The 20601-nt window shown below is 46.6% G+C and overlaps 1 protein-coding gene and 2 long non-coding RNA genes across 5 annotated transcripts in view; 2 read left to right on the top strand and 1 right to left on the bottom strand.

Annotated features, from left to right (window-relative positions):
- The window catches only part of PTPN9 (protein tyrosine phosphatase non-receptor type 9), a 110465-nt gene extending 100793 nt beyond the window's left edge, over nucleotides 1-9672 (top strand). Inside the window, exons 10-13 of one of the 3 annotated variants that reach the window (XM_015142756.3) lie at nucleotides 3132-3210; nucleotides 5706-5856; nucleotides 6812-7019; nucleotides 7826-9672. In XM_015142756.3, the coding sequence (XP_014998242.1) occupies nucleotides 3132-3210; nucleotides 5706-5856; nucleotides 6812-7019; nucleotides 7826-8040 (653 nt within the window). In that variant the 3' untranslated portion in view covers nucleotides 8041-9672. Of the gene's footprint in view, nucleotides 1-3131; nucleotides 3211-5705; nucleotides 5857-6811; nucleotides 7059-7799 lie in introns of all 3 variants that reach the window. The other 2 variants (XM_077939908.1, XM_077939907.1) reach the window with 2 other exon arrangements.
- Nucleotides 9673-12558: 2886 nt separating this feature from the next.
- LOC144330003 (uncharacterized) lies at nucleotides 12559-18127 on the bottom strand. The gene is made up of 3 exons (XR_013395810.1): nucleotides 18049-18127; nucleotides 13623-14044; nucleotides 12559-13031 (listed from the first exon to the last, which is right to left on the bottom strand). It is a non-coding gene; the product is annotated as an uncharacterized LOC144330003 (long non-coding RNA).
- LOC144329999 (uncharacterized) lies at nucleotides 17442-19956 on the top strand. Its single transcript, XR_013395806.1, has 3 exons — nucleotides 17442-17717; nucleotides 18198-18269; nucleotides 19456-19956. It is a non-coding gene; the product is annotated as an uncharacterized LOC144329999 (long non-coding RNA).
- Nucleotides 19957-20601: the final 645 nt, after the last annotated feature.

Here is a 20601-nt window from a genome sequence, read left to right as displayed (position 1 = left end):
AGGCGGAGTCTCGCTCTGTCGCCCAGGCTGGAGTGCAGTGGCGTGATCTCGGCTCACTGCAAGCTCCGCCTCCCGGGTTCCCGCCATTCTCCTGCCTCAGCCTCCCCAGTAGCTGGGACTACAGGCACCGCCACCACGCCCGGCTAATTTTTTTTTTGTATTTTTAGTGGAGACGGGGTTTCATTGTGTTAGCCAGGATGGTCTCGATCTCCTGACCTCGTGATCCGCCCGTCTCGGCCTCCCAAAGTGCTGGGATTACAGGCTTGAGCCACCGCGCCCGGCCGAGACTCTGTCTTAAAAAAAAAAAAAAAAAAAAAAAAGGCCAGGCACGGTGGCTTAAGCCTGTAATTCCCGCACTTTGGGAGGCCGAGGCAGGTGGATCACCTGAGGTCAGGAGTTCAAGGTCAGGAGTTTGAGACCAGCCTGGCTAACACGGTGAAACCCAGTCCCTACTAAAATTGGCCGGGTGTGGTGGTGGGCACCTATAGTCCCAGCTGCTTGGGAGACTGAGGGAGGAGAATCACTTGAACCCGGGAGGCAGAGGTTGCAGTGAGCTGAGATCACGCCACTGAACTCCAGCCTGGGTGACAGAGTGATACTCGGTCTCAAAAAAAAAAAAAACTAAACTTTTAATTTAACCAAATATGCTCTTTCTATACACATCTCTTATTTCATTTAATGGTATCTGTGAATACCTTTCCATAGCAAAAAATATAGCTCTTACAACATCAGCTTTATAGACTGTATAAATTATGGGTATGCTATTATTTATTTATTTATTTTTGAGACAAGGTCTCACTCTGTCACTTAGGCTGGGTGACAGAGTGGTATGATCATGGTTCACGATCATGACTCAGTGTAGCCTCGGTCTCTCCAGGCACAGGTGATCCTCTCACCTCAGTCTCCTGAGTAGCCGGGACTACAGGCATGTGCTACTACACCTGGCTAATTTTTGTATTTTTTGTAGGGACAGGGTTTCACAATGTTGCCCAGGTTGGTCTCAAACTCCTGGGCTCAAGTGATCTGCCTACCTCATCCTTCCAAAGGGCTGGGATTACAGTTGACATGCCATAATTTAATTAATCCTCTCTTATTGGATATTTAGCGTATTTCTTAGACCTCACATGCTTTTGACATCATCCAATTCTGCAGAGAGGGCATTCCAGTATCATGTTAGTGCTTGCTAAAAGACTTAGCAATAATGGTAGTAGAACCAGCAGACTTCTAGGCCAAAATTAACCATTAGTACTGCCCTGCTTTCCTGAAAGCAGAGAGGGAAGAAACACCCGGAAAGTATGAGGAATTATCTTGAGTTGTTACTTTTTTTTTTCTTGAGATGGAGTCTTCCTGTCACCCAGGTTGGAGTTCAACAGTGCGATCTAGGCTCAATGCAACCTCCACCTCACGGGTTTAAGCAATTCTCCTAACTCAGGCTCCCAAGTAGCTGGGATTACAGGCACCCGCCATCATGCCCAGCTAATTTTTGTATTTTTTGTAGAGATTGGGTTTTACCATGTTGGCCAGGCTGGTCTCGGACTCCTGACCTCAAGTGATCTGCCCGCCTTGGCCTCCCAAAGTGTTGGGATTATAGGTGTGAGCCCTGCGCCCGGCCGGTTACTGTCTTGATCAAAGTGGAGTTGGTAGTCCACAAGTATCTTCAAAGTTATTGCTGAGTGCTCAGCCCTATGCAGGTTCTAACTAAAAAAGGAGAATTTGGCCAGGCGCAGTGGCTCATGCCTGTAATCCCTTGTCCTTAGGATAATGTTTACTGAGATATCATTAATTCCCACAAAGTAAAATAATGGATGGAAGAGTATATAAATTAAATGGTTAGCCAGCTATGCCATCAAAAGCAAAAGAGAAGAAGCTTCACAAGGAATGAGGAGGTCAGAGAAAGCTTCAAGGAAGAGGCGGCACTTGAAAATGGGTAGAAAATGAATAGCATTGGAGGTAATGGAGACAGCTTGAGCAAAAGAATAGAGGCCAAGGTGAGCATGGTGTGTCTATGTTCTGATGAAGAAACTTTTAAGAAAGATTAAACTGGTGGGGTTTCCCAGAGTAGACTGGAACGGAAAAAGGCCTATTCAGAAAAATAGACTAAGAGGGTGTTACAGTAACTTAGACAGAAGATGATGTGGTCTTTGTGTCAGTGAAATTGAGCAGGAAGAGCAGGATGGGGAGAAAATGGGGGGCAAAAGAATAAAAAGCAAAAACATTTCAAAGGTAAAAAATCTCTAGGATTTGGTGACTGCTTGTGAGAGATGAAGGAAATGGGTAAGTCAGTGTTGACTTCAACTTTTTAAGACTGAATGATTTAAGAATGCTAGTATTGTTAACAGAGATAAGAAAGTTGCAAGATAAAACTAATTTTTCTTTTTTTTGAGACGGAGTCTCATTCTACTGCCCAGGCTGGAGTGCAGTGGTGCGATCTTGGCTCACTGCAACCTCAACCTCCTGGGGTCAAGCAATTCTTGTGCTTCAGCCTCCCAAGTACCTGGTACTACAGGCATGTGCCAGCACACTCGGCTAATTTTTGTATTTTTCATAGAGACGGGGTTTTACCATGTTGCCAGGCTGATCTCAAACTGCTGAGCTCAGGCAACCTGCCTGCCTTGGCCTCCCAGAGGGCTGGAATTATAGGCATGAGCCACTGCACCTGGCCAAGATAAAGCTAATTTTGAAGGAGGAGACTTAGTTGCAGACATAATGGATCTGAGATGATGGGAAACAGAAGGTTAATGGTTTAGTAAGCAATCTGTGATTATAAAACTGAAGCTTAGGTGAGATGAAAACAGCTAGAGACTCATACACAGTTGACACTGTCGGCCTGATGTGATGGCTGAAGTTCTGATGATTAAGGCTCTGAGAGGGTATGTAGCAGTGCTTCCCAAACCTACCTATGACTCACCTGGGGATCTTGTTAACATGCAGATTCATGTTTCTTACACTCTCCCATACGATGCTGGTGTGATTTGTCCACGGACCACACTGAATAGCAGGGATGTGGAAAGATGAGCAAGGAGCTAACATCTATGGTTTGGAGTTACCATTGGGGAGTAAAACAGAAGAGCCTACAAAGGAAAAAAAGTGTTTCCCAGAGTCATGTTTCTTGTATTCTATTTTTATTACAGGTCCTTTGGAGAATACCTATCGTGATTTCTGGCTCATGGTATGGGAGCAAAAAGTCTTGGTGATTGTCATGACCACCCGGTGAGTTAATCCCTTTTTTCCACTGGTCTCCACCTCTACTCTGTCCCCTAAGCATAGGTGATTGAAGAGGGAAGTTTAGCTTTTAGAAATAATGTGGGCCAGCCTGGTGCAGTGGCTCACGCTTGTAATCCCAGCACTTAGGGAGGCCGAGGCAGGCGGATCATGAGGTCAGGAGTTCCAGACCAGCCTGGCCAGCCTGGTGAAACCCCATCTCTATTAAAAGTACAAAAAATTAGCCAGGCATGGTGGTGTTTGCCTGTAATCCCAGCTACTCGGGAGGCTGAGGCAGGAGAATCACTTGAACCCAAGAGGCAGAGGTTGCAGTGAGCTGACATCACGCCATTGTACTCCAGCCTGGGCTACAGAGCGAGACTATGTCTCAATTTTTAAAAAAAATTTTTTTGAGGATTAGGAAAGCCATGGCAAAGATTTTGAGATATCTCTTAGCTAATCCACAACCCGGATATCGTGGAGATGAATAGATCTAACTTGTTAAAGCTTTAATCCCTGGCTCTGGCAACCCTGTGCCAGTTATACCCTATTTTGAGGTCCTGGCCTTATCCACTAAAGGAAGTTCTGGGAAACATGGGACAATTCTTTAATGTGTTCCCTATTTCCAGAGGGGTGCTCTCTTCCTGACTACCGAATTACCAGATCCCCTTTGCTCTCCATTTGTTGCTACTTTTTTTTTTTTCTTTTGAGATGGAGTCTCACTCTGCCGCCAGGCTGGAGTGCAGTGGCGTGATCTTGGCTCACTGTAACCTCCGTCTCCCAGGTTCAAGCAATTCTCCTGCCTCAGCCTCCTGAGTAGCTAGGATGTGCCACCACGCCCAGCTAATTTTTTTTTTTTTTTTGGAGATGGTGTCTCGCTCTGTCACCCAGGCGGTAGTACAATGGCTCTATCTCAGCTCACCGCAACCTCCGCCTCCCGGGTTCAAGTGATTCTCCTGAGTAGCTGAGATTATAGGCATGTGCCACCATGCCCGGCTAATTTTTGTATTTTTAGTAGAGATGGGGTTTTACCATGTTGGTCAGGCTGGTCTTGAGCTCCTGACCTCATGATCTGTCACCTCAGCCTCCCAAAGTGCTGGGATTGTAAGTGTGAACCACTGCGCCCGGCCAGGAAGGTTTTAATGAAAGGAATATTTTTGAAAGTTTGGTCTACAAATCTGGCAAATTTCAGGAATAACCTATTTCAGATGAGGAAGGAAAAAAATGAATGTTCAATTTCCTTCCTTAGCACTGTTATAACCACCTCTTATTTGGAGAGGAGGTAGTGGGAGAAGTTCTACCTTGGAATACCTTGGGGGCACTGGAGGGTGGCAAGGTAGATTTAGGCTTTTTTTTTTTTTTGAGACAGAGTCTCACTCTGTTGCGCAGGCTGGAGTTCAGTGGTGCGACCTCAGCTCACTGCAACCTCTGCCTCCCAGGTTCGAGCGATTCTTCTGCCTCAGCAGAAGAATTCCCAAGTAGCTGGGATTACAGGTGCCCACCTCCATGCCTGGCTAATTTTTGTATTTTTAGTAGAGATGGGGTTTCACCATGTTGGCCAGGCTGGTCTTGAACTCCTGACCTCAGGCGATCCGCCACCTCAGTCTCCTAAAGTGCTGGGATTACAGGCACGAGTCACTGCGCCCAGCCTAAGCTTTTTTTTTTTTTTTTTTTTTTTGAGACAGAGTCTCGCTTTGTCATCTAGGCTGGAGTGCAGTGGTACCATCTCAGCTCACTGCAGTCTCAACCTCCTGGATTCAAGCAATCCTCCTGCCTCAGCCTCCTAAGTAGCTGGGACTACAGGTACCCACCACCATGCCTGGCTAGTTTTTGTATTTTTAGTAGAGACAGGGTTTCCATGTTACCTGGGCTGGGACTTTAGGCCTTTACACAAACCTCCTGCTAACATTCCAGGAGATGTGTGTTTATCAATTCTCTATTATCCAACATCTCTTATTGGGGAATACAATAAGCAGTGGCTGAGGTATAGGCCAGAGAGTTCTCTCTGACCTATCATATTTTCTCTACTGTTTTTTTTTTTCTTTTTCTTTTTCTTTTTTTTTTTGAGATGGAGTCTCACCATGTTGCCCAGGCTGGTCTCAAACTCCTGGTCTTAGGTGATTCTCCTTCCTAAGCCTCTCAAGTAGCTGGGGTTACAGGCATGCACTACTACCCCCAGCTACTATACTGTTTTTTTCTCTGTTCACCCGGTATTTATCCCACATATATGAGAAGTACTATTGCATATTAGGAAAAAGACTAAATGCTGTAGTAAGTGCTCAGTAACTGTATGCTATATGAGTACATGCAGAAACTTTGGCTGTGAGTACATTTGTTTAGAATGAAGAGGTTTCCTTTCCTTTCTGCTGAGAATAAATGGTGTAAGTTAGAAGCAATGCAAGAGATGATATTGCTGCCTGGGGGTATATCAGGTCTTTGTGGAAGCCCGGTTACTGCTGTGGAGAGGAAGGATGGAAGGCTTACCTTGCTCTGTGTGTCTTCAGCTTTGAAGAAGGCGGCAGGAGAAAGTGTGGCCAGTACTGGCCTTTAGAAAAAGACTCTCGGATCCGATTTGGCTTCCTCACAGTGACCAATCTAGGCGTGGAGAACATGAATCATTATAAGAAAACAACACTAGAAATTCACAACACAGAGGTAAATCCAGGTTTCTTTTTTCTGACCTTATTGAAACAGGGGGAGAATACTTACTGTAATGAAAATCTCCAGAGGGAATAGATAGGATACCAGGGAGGTTATGAGTTGCTTCTGTTTTTCTAGGGACAGGATGAGGATATTTAACTCACAGCCAATATAGCCATATTACTGCAGCACAATAGGAACATTAAATAGGAGTAAAGCTTATAGAAATCTGGGGCTGGGTAAGGCCGGGCGCGGTGGCTCAAGCCTGTAATCCCAGCACTTTGGGAGGCTGAGGCGGGCGGATCACAAAGTCAGGAGTTCAAGACCAGCCTGGCCAACGTAGTGAAACCCTGTCTCTACTAAAAAATAGAAAAAATTAGCTGGGAGGCAGAATCGCTTGAACTCACAATGCGGAGGTTGAAGTGAGCAGAGACCTCACCACTGCACTCCAGCCTGGGCGACAGTGAGAGACTGTCTCAAAAAAAAGTAAAATAAAGAAAGAAGTCTGGGGCTGGATGCAATGGCTTACGTCTATAATCCCAGCACTCTGGGAGGCAGAGGTGGAAGGATCACTTGAGCCCAGGAGTTCAAGACAATCTAGGCAACACAGTGAGATCTCGTCTCTACAAAACATAGAAAAAATTAGCTGATCATGGTGGCACACGCCTGTGAGGTCAAGGCAGCAGTAAGTTTGATCATGCCACCGTACTCCAGCCTGGGCGACAGAGTGAGATCCTGTCTCAAAAAAAAATTCTGGATCTTACAGTATAGGAATTCTGCCTTTTCCAAACAATTAACCAACCCTTCCTTTGGGTTTATAGTAAAGAAGCAGTTACGGGAAAAGTTGACAGTGGTGGATAGAAGCCTTGGTGGTAGGGATAACCAGGGTGTTGAGAATCTGGAAAAGCCAGTGGTAGCTAGGGGCAGGCAGAAATAACCTCGTTAACGTTTACTTCTTTTCTCATCTAAGGAACGGCAGAAACGCCAGGTGACCCACTTCCAGTTCTTGAGCTGGCCAGACTATGGTGTCCCTTCCTCAGCAGCTTCCCTCATTGACTTCTTGAGAGTGGTCAGAAACCAGCAGAGCCTGGCTGTGAGCAACATGGGAGCACGCTCCAAAGTGCAGTGCTCTGAGCCACCCATTGTGGTCCATTGCAGTGCAGGCATTGGCAGGACAGGTAATGCACCTAATGCAGCTCTTGGTGTCTGCAGAGGCAGTAGGGGTGGAGGAGGAAAAACAAAGCTCTTAGCCCACATCTGTGATTGGAGAAGGAACTCACTTGCTCCCTTGGTGGTGAATTGCTGTGAAAAATCCCTCTTCTAATGTCCTTTTGGTGGACCAAGTGATGGCCAGAATATATATTTCACAAGCCAAGTCCTCTAGGGGTTGATGTTTTATATACCCCATCATAACGCTGATCCTGTCACTTGTTAGCACTGTCGCTGCAGGTATCCCAGGGAGCTCAGCTGGTCTGCTGCTTCCTTCCCATATAGCCCTCCCTGGAGGGACTCCCCACCCTGTGCTGTGTTCTCCATTCTGGAGCCAGTTAGCAGCTTTTGTCTTAAGGGCATGTACATGGTAGAAAATGTTGGCCTTTCTAGTTCAAAGGTCCTTTGGGAGAAAGTTGGGAATAGGTTTGTGTTAGGCCTCTGAAAAACTTGTGGACTCTGGAAATTAGGTGTGGGAGTGCTGTCAGTCTGTCTGTCTGGGATTGAAGCAGGAAGTTCCCTTATGTCACCTTCCCGTTTCCACTTCCTGTTACCCCAGTGTATGTCCTGAGAGGTAAGAGGCCTTCTCATTTCTCTGGCCTCCAACACTCCCTGTGACCTCCTCCTCGAGTCCTTTCAGGCCTAAGGCCACCTGGCCTTCTGCCAAGAGGTGCTTTGCCTTTGAATTCATTCATTCAGTTCTCCCTGGGTTATTTGGTAGAGGGAGGAGGAGAGGAGAGGTAAACCAGATGTGATCACTTCCTTCCTTCTTCAGGTACCTTCTGCTCACTGGACATCTGCCTGGCACAGCTGGAGGAGCTTGGCACCCTTAATGTGTTCCAGACGGTGTCACGCATGAGGACCCAGAGGGCCTTCAGCATCCAGACCCCTGAGCAGTACTATTTTTGCTACAAGGCCATCCTGGAGTTCGCAGAGAAGGAGGGCATGGTATCCTCTGGCCAAAACCTGCTGGCTGTGGAGGGTCAGTAACTCTCCCACGAACCTCCTACCTGCTGGCCAGCCTTCCTTAAACTACCCTGGACACCGCTGAGCCTATAGGTTGCCATCAGTTACGCTGAAGCCATGGATCAACTTCTTTCTTCTGTCTCCCGGCACACGTGTGCACACAAGGCAGCCTTTCCCTTTGGCTAGATAAATGTGGTGAAATTGCCACTAGAAAGGGCCAGCAGCAATGTGTTCTTAATTCCTAGCACCTGCTATCGAACTGTGCCTTATTAAAACCAAATTGTGGCTATTGATTTTTGCCAGGGTCCCCGAGGTAAGTGGGGAAGGAACCTCCCTCCTCCTTTCTCCCACCATTCTCTTTCTGGAGGTCTCCTGTCTCCCACTCCTTCCCTTTGCTAGGATTTTATGGGGAGGTTTGATGAGCATTTGCCTTTCTCCCCAGAGAGCTTGACCAAGTTACATATTCTAGAGATCGTCCTGAGTGCCAAGCACGTTTATAAGTAGGGCGTGTATTCGAGTCCTGTCATTCTGTGTGTGTGCGTGTGTGTACTTATGTGTATGGGTCCATATGTACGTGTGTATATAATATATATTGTATGTGATAATATGATCGTATTCTATAAATACATATACACACAGATATTCCTTTGTAGAAGTTCCTGGGGCTCTGTGTTGCAGTTCAGGACTCCTTGCTTCTTGGACCCTGCTATTTATCCTGGACTAGCTTGGGTTGGTGATCATGTCTCCTGTTGTCAGGCTACAGAGTGGTGGAAGAGGACACACACACTTCTCCATGTTCCTGCCACGGGGCCCCTTCCTTAAGTAATGACTTACCTCCCTCCTATTGGAGCCACGAATGTATTAGTTTGTGGTGACACTGGGTTAGCTCAGCATGGATTTCCCTTATCTGATGATTTTTCTGCGTTTACTTGGCCAATTTGGGGAACAGACCTCCACTGTGATTCCGTACTCTCTCTTTGCTTTCACTATCCCATGGATGGGAGGCGGAGGGTAGAGATGAACTCACTGAGCAGCCAGAGCCACATGCAATCGGTACGAAGTCTTAGAAGGAAGGAGGCGTAGCCCAGGTATGAGAGAGAAAAAACTACTAAGAAAATGCCTCCCTGGGAGGATGGGCTGGGGCCCTTTTTCTTTTGCTGGATGGTTCCTTTATGAAGCTTGGCCGTCTACTGAGATGCCCATCTCTTCCTGCCTGCTAGCCTGCTAGACCCTCAAACTGGGTGGGTTCTGTGTCAATAAAAAGCTTTACCCTCTGGCTGAGTGAGGTGGTCCCCTGCAATCACTGTTTGTCCCCTACCCACCCAGCCTGTCCCTGCCTGCTCCCAGCCCACTCATCCTTATGTGCTAGGGATAAATCAAGAGTCCTTAGCACTCCACATTCCCAAGAAAATCCCAGGAACTCCTAAACCTTCCCCTGTCACAGAAGATGAGGTTGGCAGCTGATGAGACCTCAATAATTTTATATTGTAATAAGCTCTTTGAATGTGTATATTCTTATTTTTTACAATCATTTCATTTTTGTATTTAATATCAATGGACTGAGGCAGATTCAGAAAATAATTGTAATGTTCATATTCAATATCTTACAGTGATACAGTTTTGTATTTACATATAAATATACCGACATGATCAAAACCCTTTTAGCTTCATCAATTTAGCAGCCTGGGACATGAGGGAGGGGGTCCAGGAGCTGGTCTGGGAGGGATGAGGGAGGCAGGGAGGGACCCAAGGCTTCAGTATCTGAGACTTAGAGTTCTGACACTATGAGTTCACCTTGTCTGTAAGCCATGGCCCTATATCTGGACAGAGGGACCAGCACCAGTTCAGTGCTTGAGATGTGCTAAGTGCTATGCTAGGTGCTTTTTTCCTCATTGCTTCATTCAAACCTCACAACAATTCAGTGAGATATTATTATCTTCTCTCCCTTCTCCTGTGCACCCCTTTCTCATTTCTATATAGATGAGGAAAGTGAGGTCCAGAGGGTTACAGTGATTTGCTCTAAAACGAGCTCAAGTTGGTCTGCTTACAAAGCCTGTGGTCTCCTCACTGCATGGAAGATGGAGATCTTGTCTTTGGAGAACAGAGGTTTGTTTAGCTGTCCTTTCAGAGTATAAATAGTTCTTAAGTTCCAGGTTGTTGTTCTTGTGCCCATGCTTCATGTAGTAGACTCGAAGCGCGACAGGGTTGGTGACTGACTCTCCTAGCTAGGACCTCCTGATGTGGGGTCCTCATGTCTGACTGACTTTCCTAGCTAGGACCTCCTGATGTAGGGTCCTCATGTCTGCAGAGTACCAAAAGGGTTGTCATTCTCCCCAGGAAACTCCCTATCTATGGATACATGGTGTTTGTGAGAAGATTTTGAGTCATTTGCATTTCTCTCGTAGAAAGAATGGAACCAGAAGCTTTGTCCATGGAAGACCACTCCCCATATCACACCTGTTGGCTGGTGATGGCTTGCCCAGTTGGGGCAATTGTGGCTGGGAAATATTGAGGTGTTCTTAATAATAGTCATAGCAAGCAATTTACTGGATGCTTACTCTATTCCAGGCACTGTTTAGAGTAATTTCTAGGTATCATTTCATTCACCCTCCACAACCTTTTGAGGTAGGTATTGACAGAAGAAAAAAATTGAGAGACAGGAATGTTAATTTGCTACAGCCAGGATCCAGACCATCTGACTCCAAAGTACCTTCTTTCAACTCTTACACTAGACTTCCTCTAAGGATCCATCTTCTGATCTGCCAATAAATTTTTATTGAGTTTCTTACTATAATCAGGAGCTCAAGTGTAGAGCAGAAGATTAATCTAGTTCCTTCTCCAGATAAGCCTCCATTCTCTTGGGAGTGCACAAACATAAGAAGTGAACAGAGATTCTTGGAAATTTGAGAAACCAGAGAGGTTAGGGGTTTAGTGGAACGTGTAAGAAATGGGATTAATGATAAAAGGCCTGGAGGAGGTAACTTTAAATTGTCATTTATTTGAAGAGGCTGTAACCCAACTGCCCTGTGAATATAAAGTTATGCTTGAATTCCTCATTGCATATCTGAAGATTGGTGAGGTTATCTATCACTTGAGCTCCATAAAATGCTGATTCCTGGGTCCATCCAGTAGGTTGTTAGTGAGTGACAGGATGATCCAGGTTTGGGAACCACAGATTTAGTTCATGTTTCTGACTCTGTAGAGAGTTAACGAATTGATGTCTCCTAAATTTTCAATAAAACTCGAGGAACTCCTCCCACTGCCATTGTTTGTAGCTTTTACCAGTTTGATCCTACCTGTGTTAGGTGTTAAAGGAGGAGGGAAAGGGAAGGCAGAGACGCAACCCAGAATCTGTTTGGCAAGTCGGGATTCTCATATAGGAGACTTACTGAACAAAGCAAGAGAAAATGTTCAGGGTCTGGGTGCGGTGGCTCACGCCTGTAATCCCAGTAGTTTGGGAGGCCGAGGTGGGCAGATCACCTGAGGTCAGGAGTTCGAGACCAGCCTGACCAATATGATGAAACCCCGTCTCTACTAAAAATACAAAAATTACCTGGGTACGGTGGCTTGTGCCTGTAATCCCAGCTACTCGGGAGGCTGAAACAGGAGAATCGTTTGAATCTGAGAGGCAGAGGTTGCAGTGAGCTGAGATCGTGCCATTGCACTCTAGCCTGGGCAACAAGAGTGAAACTCCGTCTCAAAAAAAGTAAATAAATAAAAAAGAAAGACAATGTTCAGGAAAGAAGAAAACACTGTGAGCTAAAGCAGGCTTCTGCTTCTGATTTGATTGCTGTTTTTTTCACCTTTCTCTAACATTCCTATGCTATATAATTTTTCAAACATGAGAGAATCCCCATGTCCTTTTTCCCATTGCTCCCTTCATCTTGCCCATCCTTGTTGGCTAGGATGGGACTTCTGAGGTGAAGGGTGCGCCAGCATCCTCAGCCTAGGAGGCCCACCCTTGTCAGTCTTCATGTGACAGTATGCAGGTAAATGACAGAGTAGGACTTGTTCTTGGGAGAATGGACTATTTAGCATCACAGCCCTAGGGAAATTTGGTTCCTTCCCTGAAAGGGATGCTTCTTGTCTATTGGGACAGACAGACACACATACAAAAACTTTTATAAATCAGAGACCTAGAGGGAATTGGGCCAAGAGGCACTGGCCAAGTAGAAAGGCTTCTCTAGAGTGACCCAGCTCTTTGGTGGTTTTGAGGTCTTACCACTCAACCCAACCCAAGTCCTAGGTTCCCTCTGTAAAAAAAGGGGCTACACCAGATGATCCTACCATGGGTCCTCTGACTGTAAGGGTCCAGTGCTTTGTTGGACAGTGCAAACACCCATAGAGGAGCTATTAGGCCCTTACTTGGGTTGAGTCAGCTCCCACTGGCACGCCCCACTTTTTTTTTTTTTTTTTTTTCCAGAGACAGAGTCTCGCTCTGTTGCCTAGGTTAGAGTGTAGTGGCATGATCATGGCTCACTGCAGTCTCAACATCTGGGCTCAAGCAAGAAATCTGCTTTTTTTTTTCTCTCTCTCTCTCTAGAGACAGGATCTCACTGTTGCCCAAGCTGGTCTCAAACTCCCAGCCTCAAGCGATCCTCCTGCCTCAGCCTCCCAAAATGAGAGGATTACAGGCATGGGCCACCATACCCTGTAAAACAGCCTCCCCAGTTTTAGTGTGTTTTCAGAGTCTCTTCTTTCAAGCTGCTGCTACTCCCCTAGCTTCCCTCAGTTCTTTTCCCCCTTGGCCTTCTAATTGGAGGAAAAGCAGGTCAGGTCCCTGTCATCTCCAAGACCAGCCTATAGGCCTTTAAAGTTTCCCTGTTTCTTAATGTGGGGTCTACAGGGTGACTCAGAGGCAAAGCATGAACTGACCAAGGGTCCCAGAGCTGCCAACCGAGTCCTTAGATTTCTCTCTGGCCTTGGTTACTACCCACAAACCACTGTGAGCCTACCAAGGGCAGGAGTGGAAGTGCCCATCAGCCTGGGAACCATCTTTTTCTGTTAGGAGGTATCTGCCCTGTAGTTCCGTTTATATGACACTTGTGAATATCAAGTGTTTTGGACTGTACTGCTTATAATTGGCTACAGAGAAGACTGGGGTCTTCTCCACAAATAGAAATCTAGCACTTTTACTTGGAGATGTTTTCTTGGGGGAAAAAAAATCTAGAACTTTGAAACTTGGTACAATGTTTAAATCTCCCTTCTTCACCTTGGTTGTCATAAAATCCTCCTGTTTTGAGCTAAATGTGGCCTGCTGAAGTCTTAAATACCCATATTTTTCAGGCTAAGGCCATGGTGGACATAGCTAACTCCACTAGAATCCTGGCTGGGGGTGTTGGATGGAGATACTATAGTGCTTTCAGCAATTGAGGGGAATATGTTCCAGGCTCACGTCCGTCTCCCCTCCCTGCACATTATAATCTGGCTCCTTCTCTAATGCTGCTGTTTGTCTTAAAGCCTCAAGACTGGCCAGATGTGCACCTGAGTAAGTCGGCCATTTTATCTGGGGGCTCTTTCTTGACTTTTAATGAATTTTTAATAAAAAAAATTTTCTCCGGCCAGTATCCAGTGGAAGTCTGGAGTCTGATGTTCAGGGCAGATACTGGTCTGGAGATGTCAATTTAGGACTTAGTTAGACAGAAGCAATGAGCCTTGAAGTGAGAATGAGGAAGGCAAGAGAGGAGATATGTTTGGATGTCACCAACATTTAGGTAATGGGTGGAGGAAGAAAAGCTGCTGAAGGATACTAATGAACAGGCAGAGGTAACTGAGCACAAAGCCAGGCTGCTCTGTCACAGGCTGCTGAGAGGTAGGTAGTGGCTGGGACGAATGAACAAGATCTGAAATGTGGGTTCATTAGAAGTCTTCGAAGGGACTATGTGGCTGTCAGGGAGGCTGCATGAGAGAGATGTGAAGGAATTGACTGCAGTGCTCAGACTGTCCTCACTTAAACCAAAACAAGGCCCACCTTGATCTCTTATACATTAGGCTTCTGAATAAGATTTTCTTTGAACAAAGGACCTTGCTGGCTGGGTGCAGTGGCTCAGGCCTGTAATCCCAGCGATTTGGGAGACTGAAGTGGGAGGATCACTTGAGGCCGGGAGTTTCAGACCGACCTGAGCAACATGGCAAAACTGCGTCTCTAAAAAAATAAATAAAAATAAAAAATTATCATATGGCAAGCTATTCTATTTTTAAAAAGCAGTAACAAAGGAACTTGTTGCTTTAAAAAAAAAAAAAAAAGCCAGGCCAGGTGCGGTGGCTCACGCCTGTAATCCCAGCACCTTGGGAGGCCAAGGCAGGCAGAACCCCCGAGGTTCCCCGAGTTTGAGACCAGCCTGACCAACACAGAGAAACCCCATCTCTACTAAAAATACAAAATTAGTCAGGTATGGTGGTGCATGCCTATAATCCCAGCTACTCGGGAGACTGAGGCAGAAGAATCACTTGAACCCGGGAGACGGAGGTTGCGGTGAGCCGAGATCGCGCCATCGCACTCCAGCCTGGGCACCAAGAGCAAAACTCTGTCTCAAAAAAAAAAAAAAAAAAAGGCCACCAAACAACTGGTAAAGAGAAGTAAACACTTTGAAAACATAAAGCCAGGTAAACTGAGGAACATGCTGAGTGTCCCAGAAGGGTAAACTACTGCTCAGCCAGTGAAACATTTCAAGGCAGTGAGTAGCAGTCATAAAACTCCTTCAAAAATTCCGAGCCTCCAAGGCCACCCAGAAATCAGAAATTATGGAATATATACCATCTAAACCTGGTTGCAAGAAAAATGGAGTTTCTTCACATCATGGGATTATTTGGCCCTCTAGGCCTGCTGGCAGGGCTCATTGCTCAAATGGGCTTTGCATTTGAATGGCCAGGAGAAGAGGGAAGTAGGGATGAGATAAAGGAGGGGAAAAAAGGTAGAAGAACTCTTGACTGAATGCTAGGGGTACTTAATTTTTTTTTTTAAGACAGAGTCTTGCTCTGTCACCCAGGCTGGAATGCAGTGGTGCCATCTCGGCTCACTGCAACCTCAGGCTCCCCGGCTCAAGTAATTCTCCTGCCTCAGCCTCCCAAGTAGCTGGGATTACAGGTGTGTGCCACCATGCCCGGCTAATTTTTTGTAGTTTTAGTAGAGACGGGGGTTTCACAGTGTTAGCCAGGATAGTCTTGATCTCCTGACCTCCTTAACCAAAGTGTTGGGGTTATAAGTGTGAACCACCACGCCTGGCAGGCACACTTAATTTTAAATCTCACATCTTCCCACTGAAGTAGGTATTCTGATTCTTAGATTACAGATAAAGAAACTGAAAAGATAAATGATTTGCCAAAATCATCTTGCCTTGAACCTAGAAGATGCTTTGGGTTGTGGGAGCCAGCCTCATATCCTCCTTACCTGTATATTACTGAGAGAATTAGCCCTCAGAGATTGTGTCGACAGGGTGCTGGCACTGATATCCTTGGCAGAGTCACTGGAATGCAGGCCCTAAATGTCTCTTAATCACCACCTACCATAAGTGCCCTAAAGAACTTTGAATGAGTCCTTTTTGTGAATGAGAGAGGGTGTATGTGAGACGCCTGTGAGATTGAGGGTGTCAGGAGGTGTGACAGATTTGAGTTTATGTGTTGTGAGTTTAGGTCTTTTGTGTATGTATGTATGTGCATCAGACAAATGTTGCTTTTCTGGATAATTTTCTGGAAAAGGCCAGAAATCATTTAGAATTGTCTGAGGATAAACTGATCTTTAAGTTAGAGAGGTGAGGAGTGTGGAACAACAGGGGAGTCAGGCTGTTCTTCTCCAGGCCCCAACCTGGGTCACCAGCTGGAGTGCACAAAGACAGCATGTGGGAGTGTAGGTAAAGCTCAGGCTTTGGACCTAGACTTCCCTTAGCTATTTGACTTGAGCAAGTCACTCTACTGCTGCTGGCCTCAGTTTGCTCATCTATAACTAAGGATAATAATCCCTAACTCACAAACTCTACAAGAATTTGTTGTTGTTGTTTGAGACAGGGTCTCGCTCTGTCTCCCAGGCTCAAGTGCAGTGGTGTGATTACAGCTAACAGCAGTCTTAACCTCCCAGACTCAGGTGAACTTCCTGCCTCAGCCTCTTGAGTAGCTGGGACCACAGGGACATGCCACCATGCCCAACTAAATTTGTTTTTAGTTTTTGTAGAGACAGTCTCACTGTGTTCCCCAGGCTGGTCTATGAGACTTTTCACATAAAAGGGGCCTCCAGGAAACAGAACCTGACCTACCAATGTGATTTCTGCTAGGAGGGCCCTTACCCAAGTCCACTTAATTTTATTTTGTTATTATCATTATTATTTTTACCTATACCAGTTGGTTCACAAAGTCCACTTAGTTTTGTCTTCACTGATAGGGTAGTGGGGGGAGTAGCATGGATGCAACCCCTCAGTGCAGCTGGCAGCTGGAGGGACAATGTCACCAAATCAAGGATTCTCTTTTCCAAAGAATGTGGGACTTGCTCTGCTGTCCAGGTGTCAACATACTGAGTCAGAAACCATCACTGGACCCTCCAAAGGGCCCCATGTACCTGACTACAGTGAGCTCTGGGGGCTCAGAGGTGAATCAAAGTGTCTGTCCTCAAGAAACTCAGTCTGCCAAGTGTTCAGAAGGAGGTCCCCACCAGTGTGGCACACATAGGACCATGGACAGTGTCAGCAAAGCCTGGTTCTCTGAGTGGCGGTAACTGTTCCAGTTGTAAATCCTCCATGAGTAACTGCATCCATAGCACATGTGCTACCTAGTATCACTGTCAAATGCTGGGTCTTTGGCTTCCACAGCAGCTCAGAACCTTACCAGGTGATAAAGCACACTTTATCATCACATTTGATCTTCATAACAGGGCAAGGATTGCTATGTTATCCTCTTAATATAGGAGAGGAAGCTGATCCACAGATAAGAAGGGACTAAGTGGGAACCAGGGGACTCAACTTCCAGACTAGTTCTTTCTGCTCCACCACCAATCTGCCTCATCTCACTTTGACACAGTATCTGTTATGCCTTCAGCCAGAGCCATTAAGAAATTAAGAAATAGAGCAGGAATGAATTTGAGATGGGGATCCAGACATCAGGGGATTGGTTCTTTTTTTTCTTTTTTTTTGTCTTTTTTTTTTTTTTTTTTTTTGAGATGGAGTCTCACTCTGTCGCCCAGGCTGGAGTGCAGTGGCCAGATGTCGGCTCACTGCAAGCTCCGCCTCCCGGGTTCAGGCCATTCTCCTGCCTTGGCCTCCCGAGTAGCTGGGACTACAGGCGCCCGCCACCTCGCCTGGCTAGTTTTTTTGTGTTTTTTAGTAGAGACGGGGTTTCACCGTGTTAGCCAGGATGGTCTCGATCTCCTGACCTCGTGATCCACCCGTCTCTGCCTCCCAAAGTGCTGGGATTACAGGCTTGAGCCACCGTGCCCGGCCTTTTTTTTCTTTTTTTTTTTCTTTTTTTTTGAGACGGAGTCTCACTCTGTCCCCCTCACTGGAGTGCAGTGGCCGGATCTCAGCTCACTGCAAACTCCGCCTCCCGGGTTCAGGCCATTCTCCTGCCTCAGCCTCCCGAGTAGCTGGGACTACAGGCGCCCACCACCTCGCCCAGCTAGTTTTTTTGTATTTTTTAGTAGAGACGGGGTTTCACTGTGTTAGCCAGGATGGTCTCGATCTCCTGACCTCGTGATCCACCCGTCTCTGCCTCCCAAAGTGCTGGGATTACAGGCTTGAGCCACCGCGCCCAGCCTTTTTTTCTTTTTTTTGAGATGGAGTTTCACTCTTCCCCGCCCAGGCTGGAGGGAGGTGGCGCAATCTCGGCTCATTGCAACTTCTGCCTCCTGGGTTCAAGTGATTCTCCTGCCTCAGCCTCCTGAGTAGCTGGGATTATAGGCGCCCACCACCATGCCCAGCTAATTTTTCTATTTTTAGTAGAGATGGGGTTTCGCCATGTTGGCCAGACTGGTCTTGGACTTCTGACCTCAGGTGATCCAACCACCTGGGCCTCCCAAAGTGCTAGGATTACAGGTGTGAGGCACTGCACCCGGCTGGGTTCTTTTTGAGACTCTGTCTCAAAAACAACTCTCAAAGAGTTTCGTTCTTTCGCCCAGGCTGGAGTGAAGTGGCATGATTAGGCTCACTGCAACCTCCGCCTCCCAGGTTCAAACAATTCTCCTGCCTCAGCCTCCCAAGTAGCTGGGACTGTAGGCATACTGCCACCATGGACAGCTAATTTTTTTTTTTTTTTTTTTTTTTTGAGACAGGGTTTTGCTCTTGTCACCCAAGCTGGAGTGCAGGTGTGATCTCGGCTTACTGCAACTTCCACCTCCCGGGTTCAAGTGATTCTCCTGCCTCAGCCTCCTAAGTAGCTGGGACTGTAGGCATGTGCCACCACGCACAGCTAATTTTTTTTTTTTGAGATGGAGTTTCGCTTTTATCGCCAAGGCTGGAGTGCAGTGGCGCGATCTCGGCTCATTCAGTTTAAGTGATTCTCCTGCCTCAGCCTCCTGAGTAGCTGGGATTACAGGCGCCTACCACCACACCTGGCTAATTTTTTAAAATTTTTAGTAGAGACGGGGTTTCTTCATGTTGGCCAGGCTGGTCTCGAACTCCTGGCCTCAGGTCATCTGCCTTCAGGTGATCCTGACCTCAGGTGATTGGCGTCCCAAACTCCTGGGACTACAGGCATGAGCCACAGCACCCAGCCCACGCACAGCTAATTGTTAAATATTTTGTAGAGACAGGGTCTTGCTATGTTGCCCAGCTGGGATGTCTGTTCTGAAGAAAAACTGGGTCCTCACCCTAGGGAGGATGAACCTTGACCTCCATGGCTCTGCCAGGGTGGGCCTCCTGCTGAACACATAGTCCTTATCTCCTGGCCTTTCCTTCTCCATACTTTTTGCCCAATAATTCAATCGACTGAGCTACTGCCCACATTCCAGTCTCCAGACTCCACTTGGGGTGACCCACTGCCCTTCCAAAATCGGTTCTTCCCACCTACCCTGTCTCCTCAGTGGCAAGCTTCCCCCACTTGGATCCTATGTAAGGTCTTTAGAGTCTTTCTATTCCAATTCCCACCCCTATTTCACAAGGAAACTGAGGCTCAGAGGGAGGAAGAGACTTGCCTAAGACTATAACACCAGTCACCATGCTAAGTGTAGAACCCAGATTACCTAACTAGTAGCCTCAAGCTCTATCAACTCTTCACACAGCAGGCCACAGGCTACTTCTTTCCCTCTACTACCCACACTGAATCATTCACCCACTCCCCTTGAGTCTTTCTCAAATACAGGCTCTCCTTCAATATTCTTCTCATGGGCTGGGCGCAGTGGCTCACGCCTGTAATCCCAGCACTTTGGGAGGCCGAGTGGATCACAAGGTCAGGAGTTGGAGACCAACCTGGCCAACATAGTGAAACCCCGTCTCTACTAAAAATACAAAAATTAGCCAGGTGTGGTGGTACACGCCTGTAGCCTGTAGTCCCAGCTACTCTGGAGGCTGAGGCAGGAGAACCACTTGAACTTGGCAGGCAGAGGTTGCAGTGAGCTGAGACCACACCATTGCACTCCAGCCTGGGTGACAGAGGAAGACTTCATCTCAAAAAAAAAAAAAAAAAAATTTCTTCTCACCCACTGTCACTGTTCTGGTCAATCCTGTTTATGTGTCTCCTGAAGTATTGGGATAGATTTCCCAATAATTTCCTAACCGGCAGCAGGCCCTCATTCTGCCCAATGGACGCCAAGGTCCTTCACATTCTGCACACCCCACCTTAGCCACATTAACTTCCTTTCCTCAATGCCTCAACAAACAGGTTTTTTTTTTTTTTTTTTCCCCCACATTGTGTGCCCTGGCTCTAGGCTCAGCTCTCTGCAATACAGACATGTGGGGTAGCTTCTGTCCCTAGAAACTCCTTTTGGTTGAAAGTTATGATAAATAAAGCAAACGATGCAAGGAAGGATCTGAGTCAAAGCTTTGACTTGAGGGCTGCTGAAGGTGGGGAAAACTTTGGGATTGGGTGGCTTTGATAGAGAAAAGAAGCCTTCTCTTCCCTCGGCTATTCCTTCCACAAGAGACACTTCTGTAGTCTCCAAATACAGTAATACAACAGCCTCTGGGCCTCCCCTTGCTGCCTATAGATACTTCTCTCTCAGTGCATCGTCAGAACCCATCTTTCTGCCAGGGTGCCAAACATCTTACACTATAGTTCTGGGCCTGTGGGCCTTGTGACCGTGCTGCCTGCACATTCTGCTGTGCACATCCAAGAATTTTACCCAATTAAAAGTCTTAAACTGTTTGTTCCATCTCCCCACCCCCACTTTTTAAAATTACTACAGCAACATATGAAGGTCCTTTTTTGCATTTACCCCTTTGTGTCCTTTGCTGAAAATGACCTGCCCCTCCACTTCTGCTGGATGAAATCTTTAAGACCCAACTTGAATGCCACCTCCTCCATGAAACCTTTCCCAATTTTCCTTCAGCGAGAAGGAATCTCTCTTCTCTGAGCTCCTATTTACATACAAACTCCTATTTTCATACACATTCCTGCCTTGACTTAGTTCTTAACGTAGAATCTCCTCGGCTGAATCTGGAGCCCTTG

This window comes from Macaca mulatta, chromosome 7 (assembly GCF_049350105.2).
Source record: "Macaca mulatta isolate MMU2019108-1 chromosome 7, T2T-MMU8v2.0, whole genome shotgun sequence".
Classification (NCBI taxonomy): domain Eukaryota; kingdom Metazoa; phylum Chordata; class Mammalia; order Primates; family Cercopithecidae; genus Macaca; species Macaca mulatta.
The sequence above is the reverse complement of the archived record's forward strand: the minus strand, read 5'-3'. Positions and strand labels throughout refer to the sequence as shown.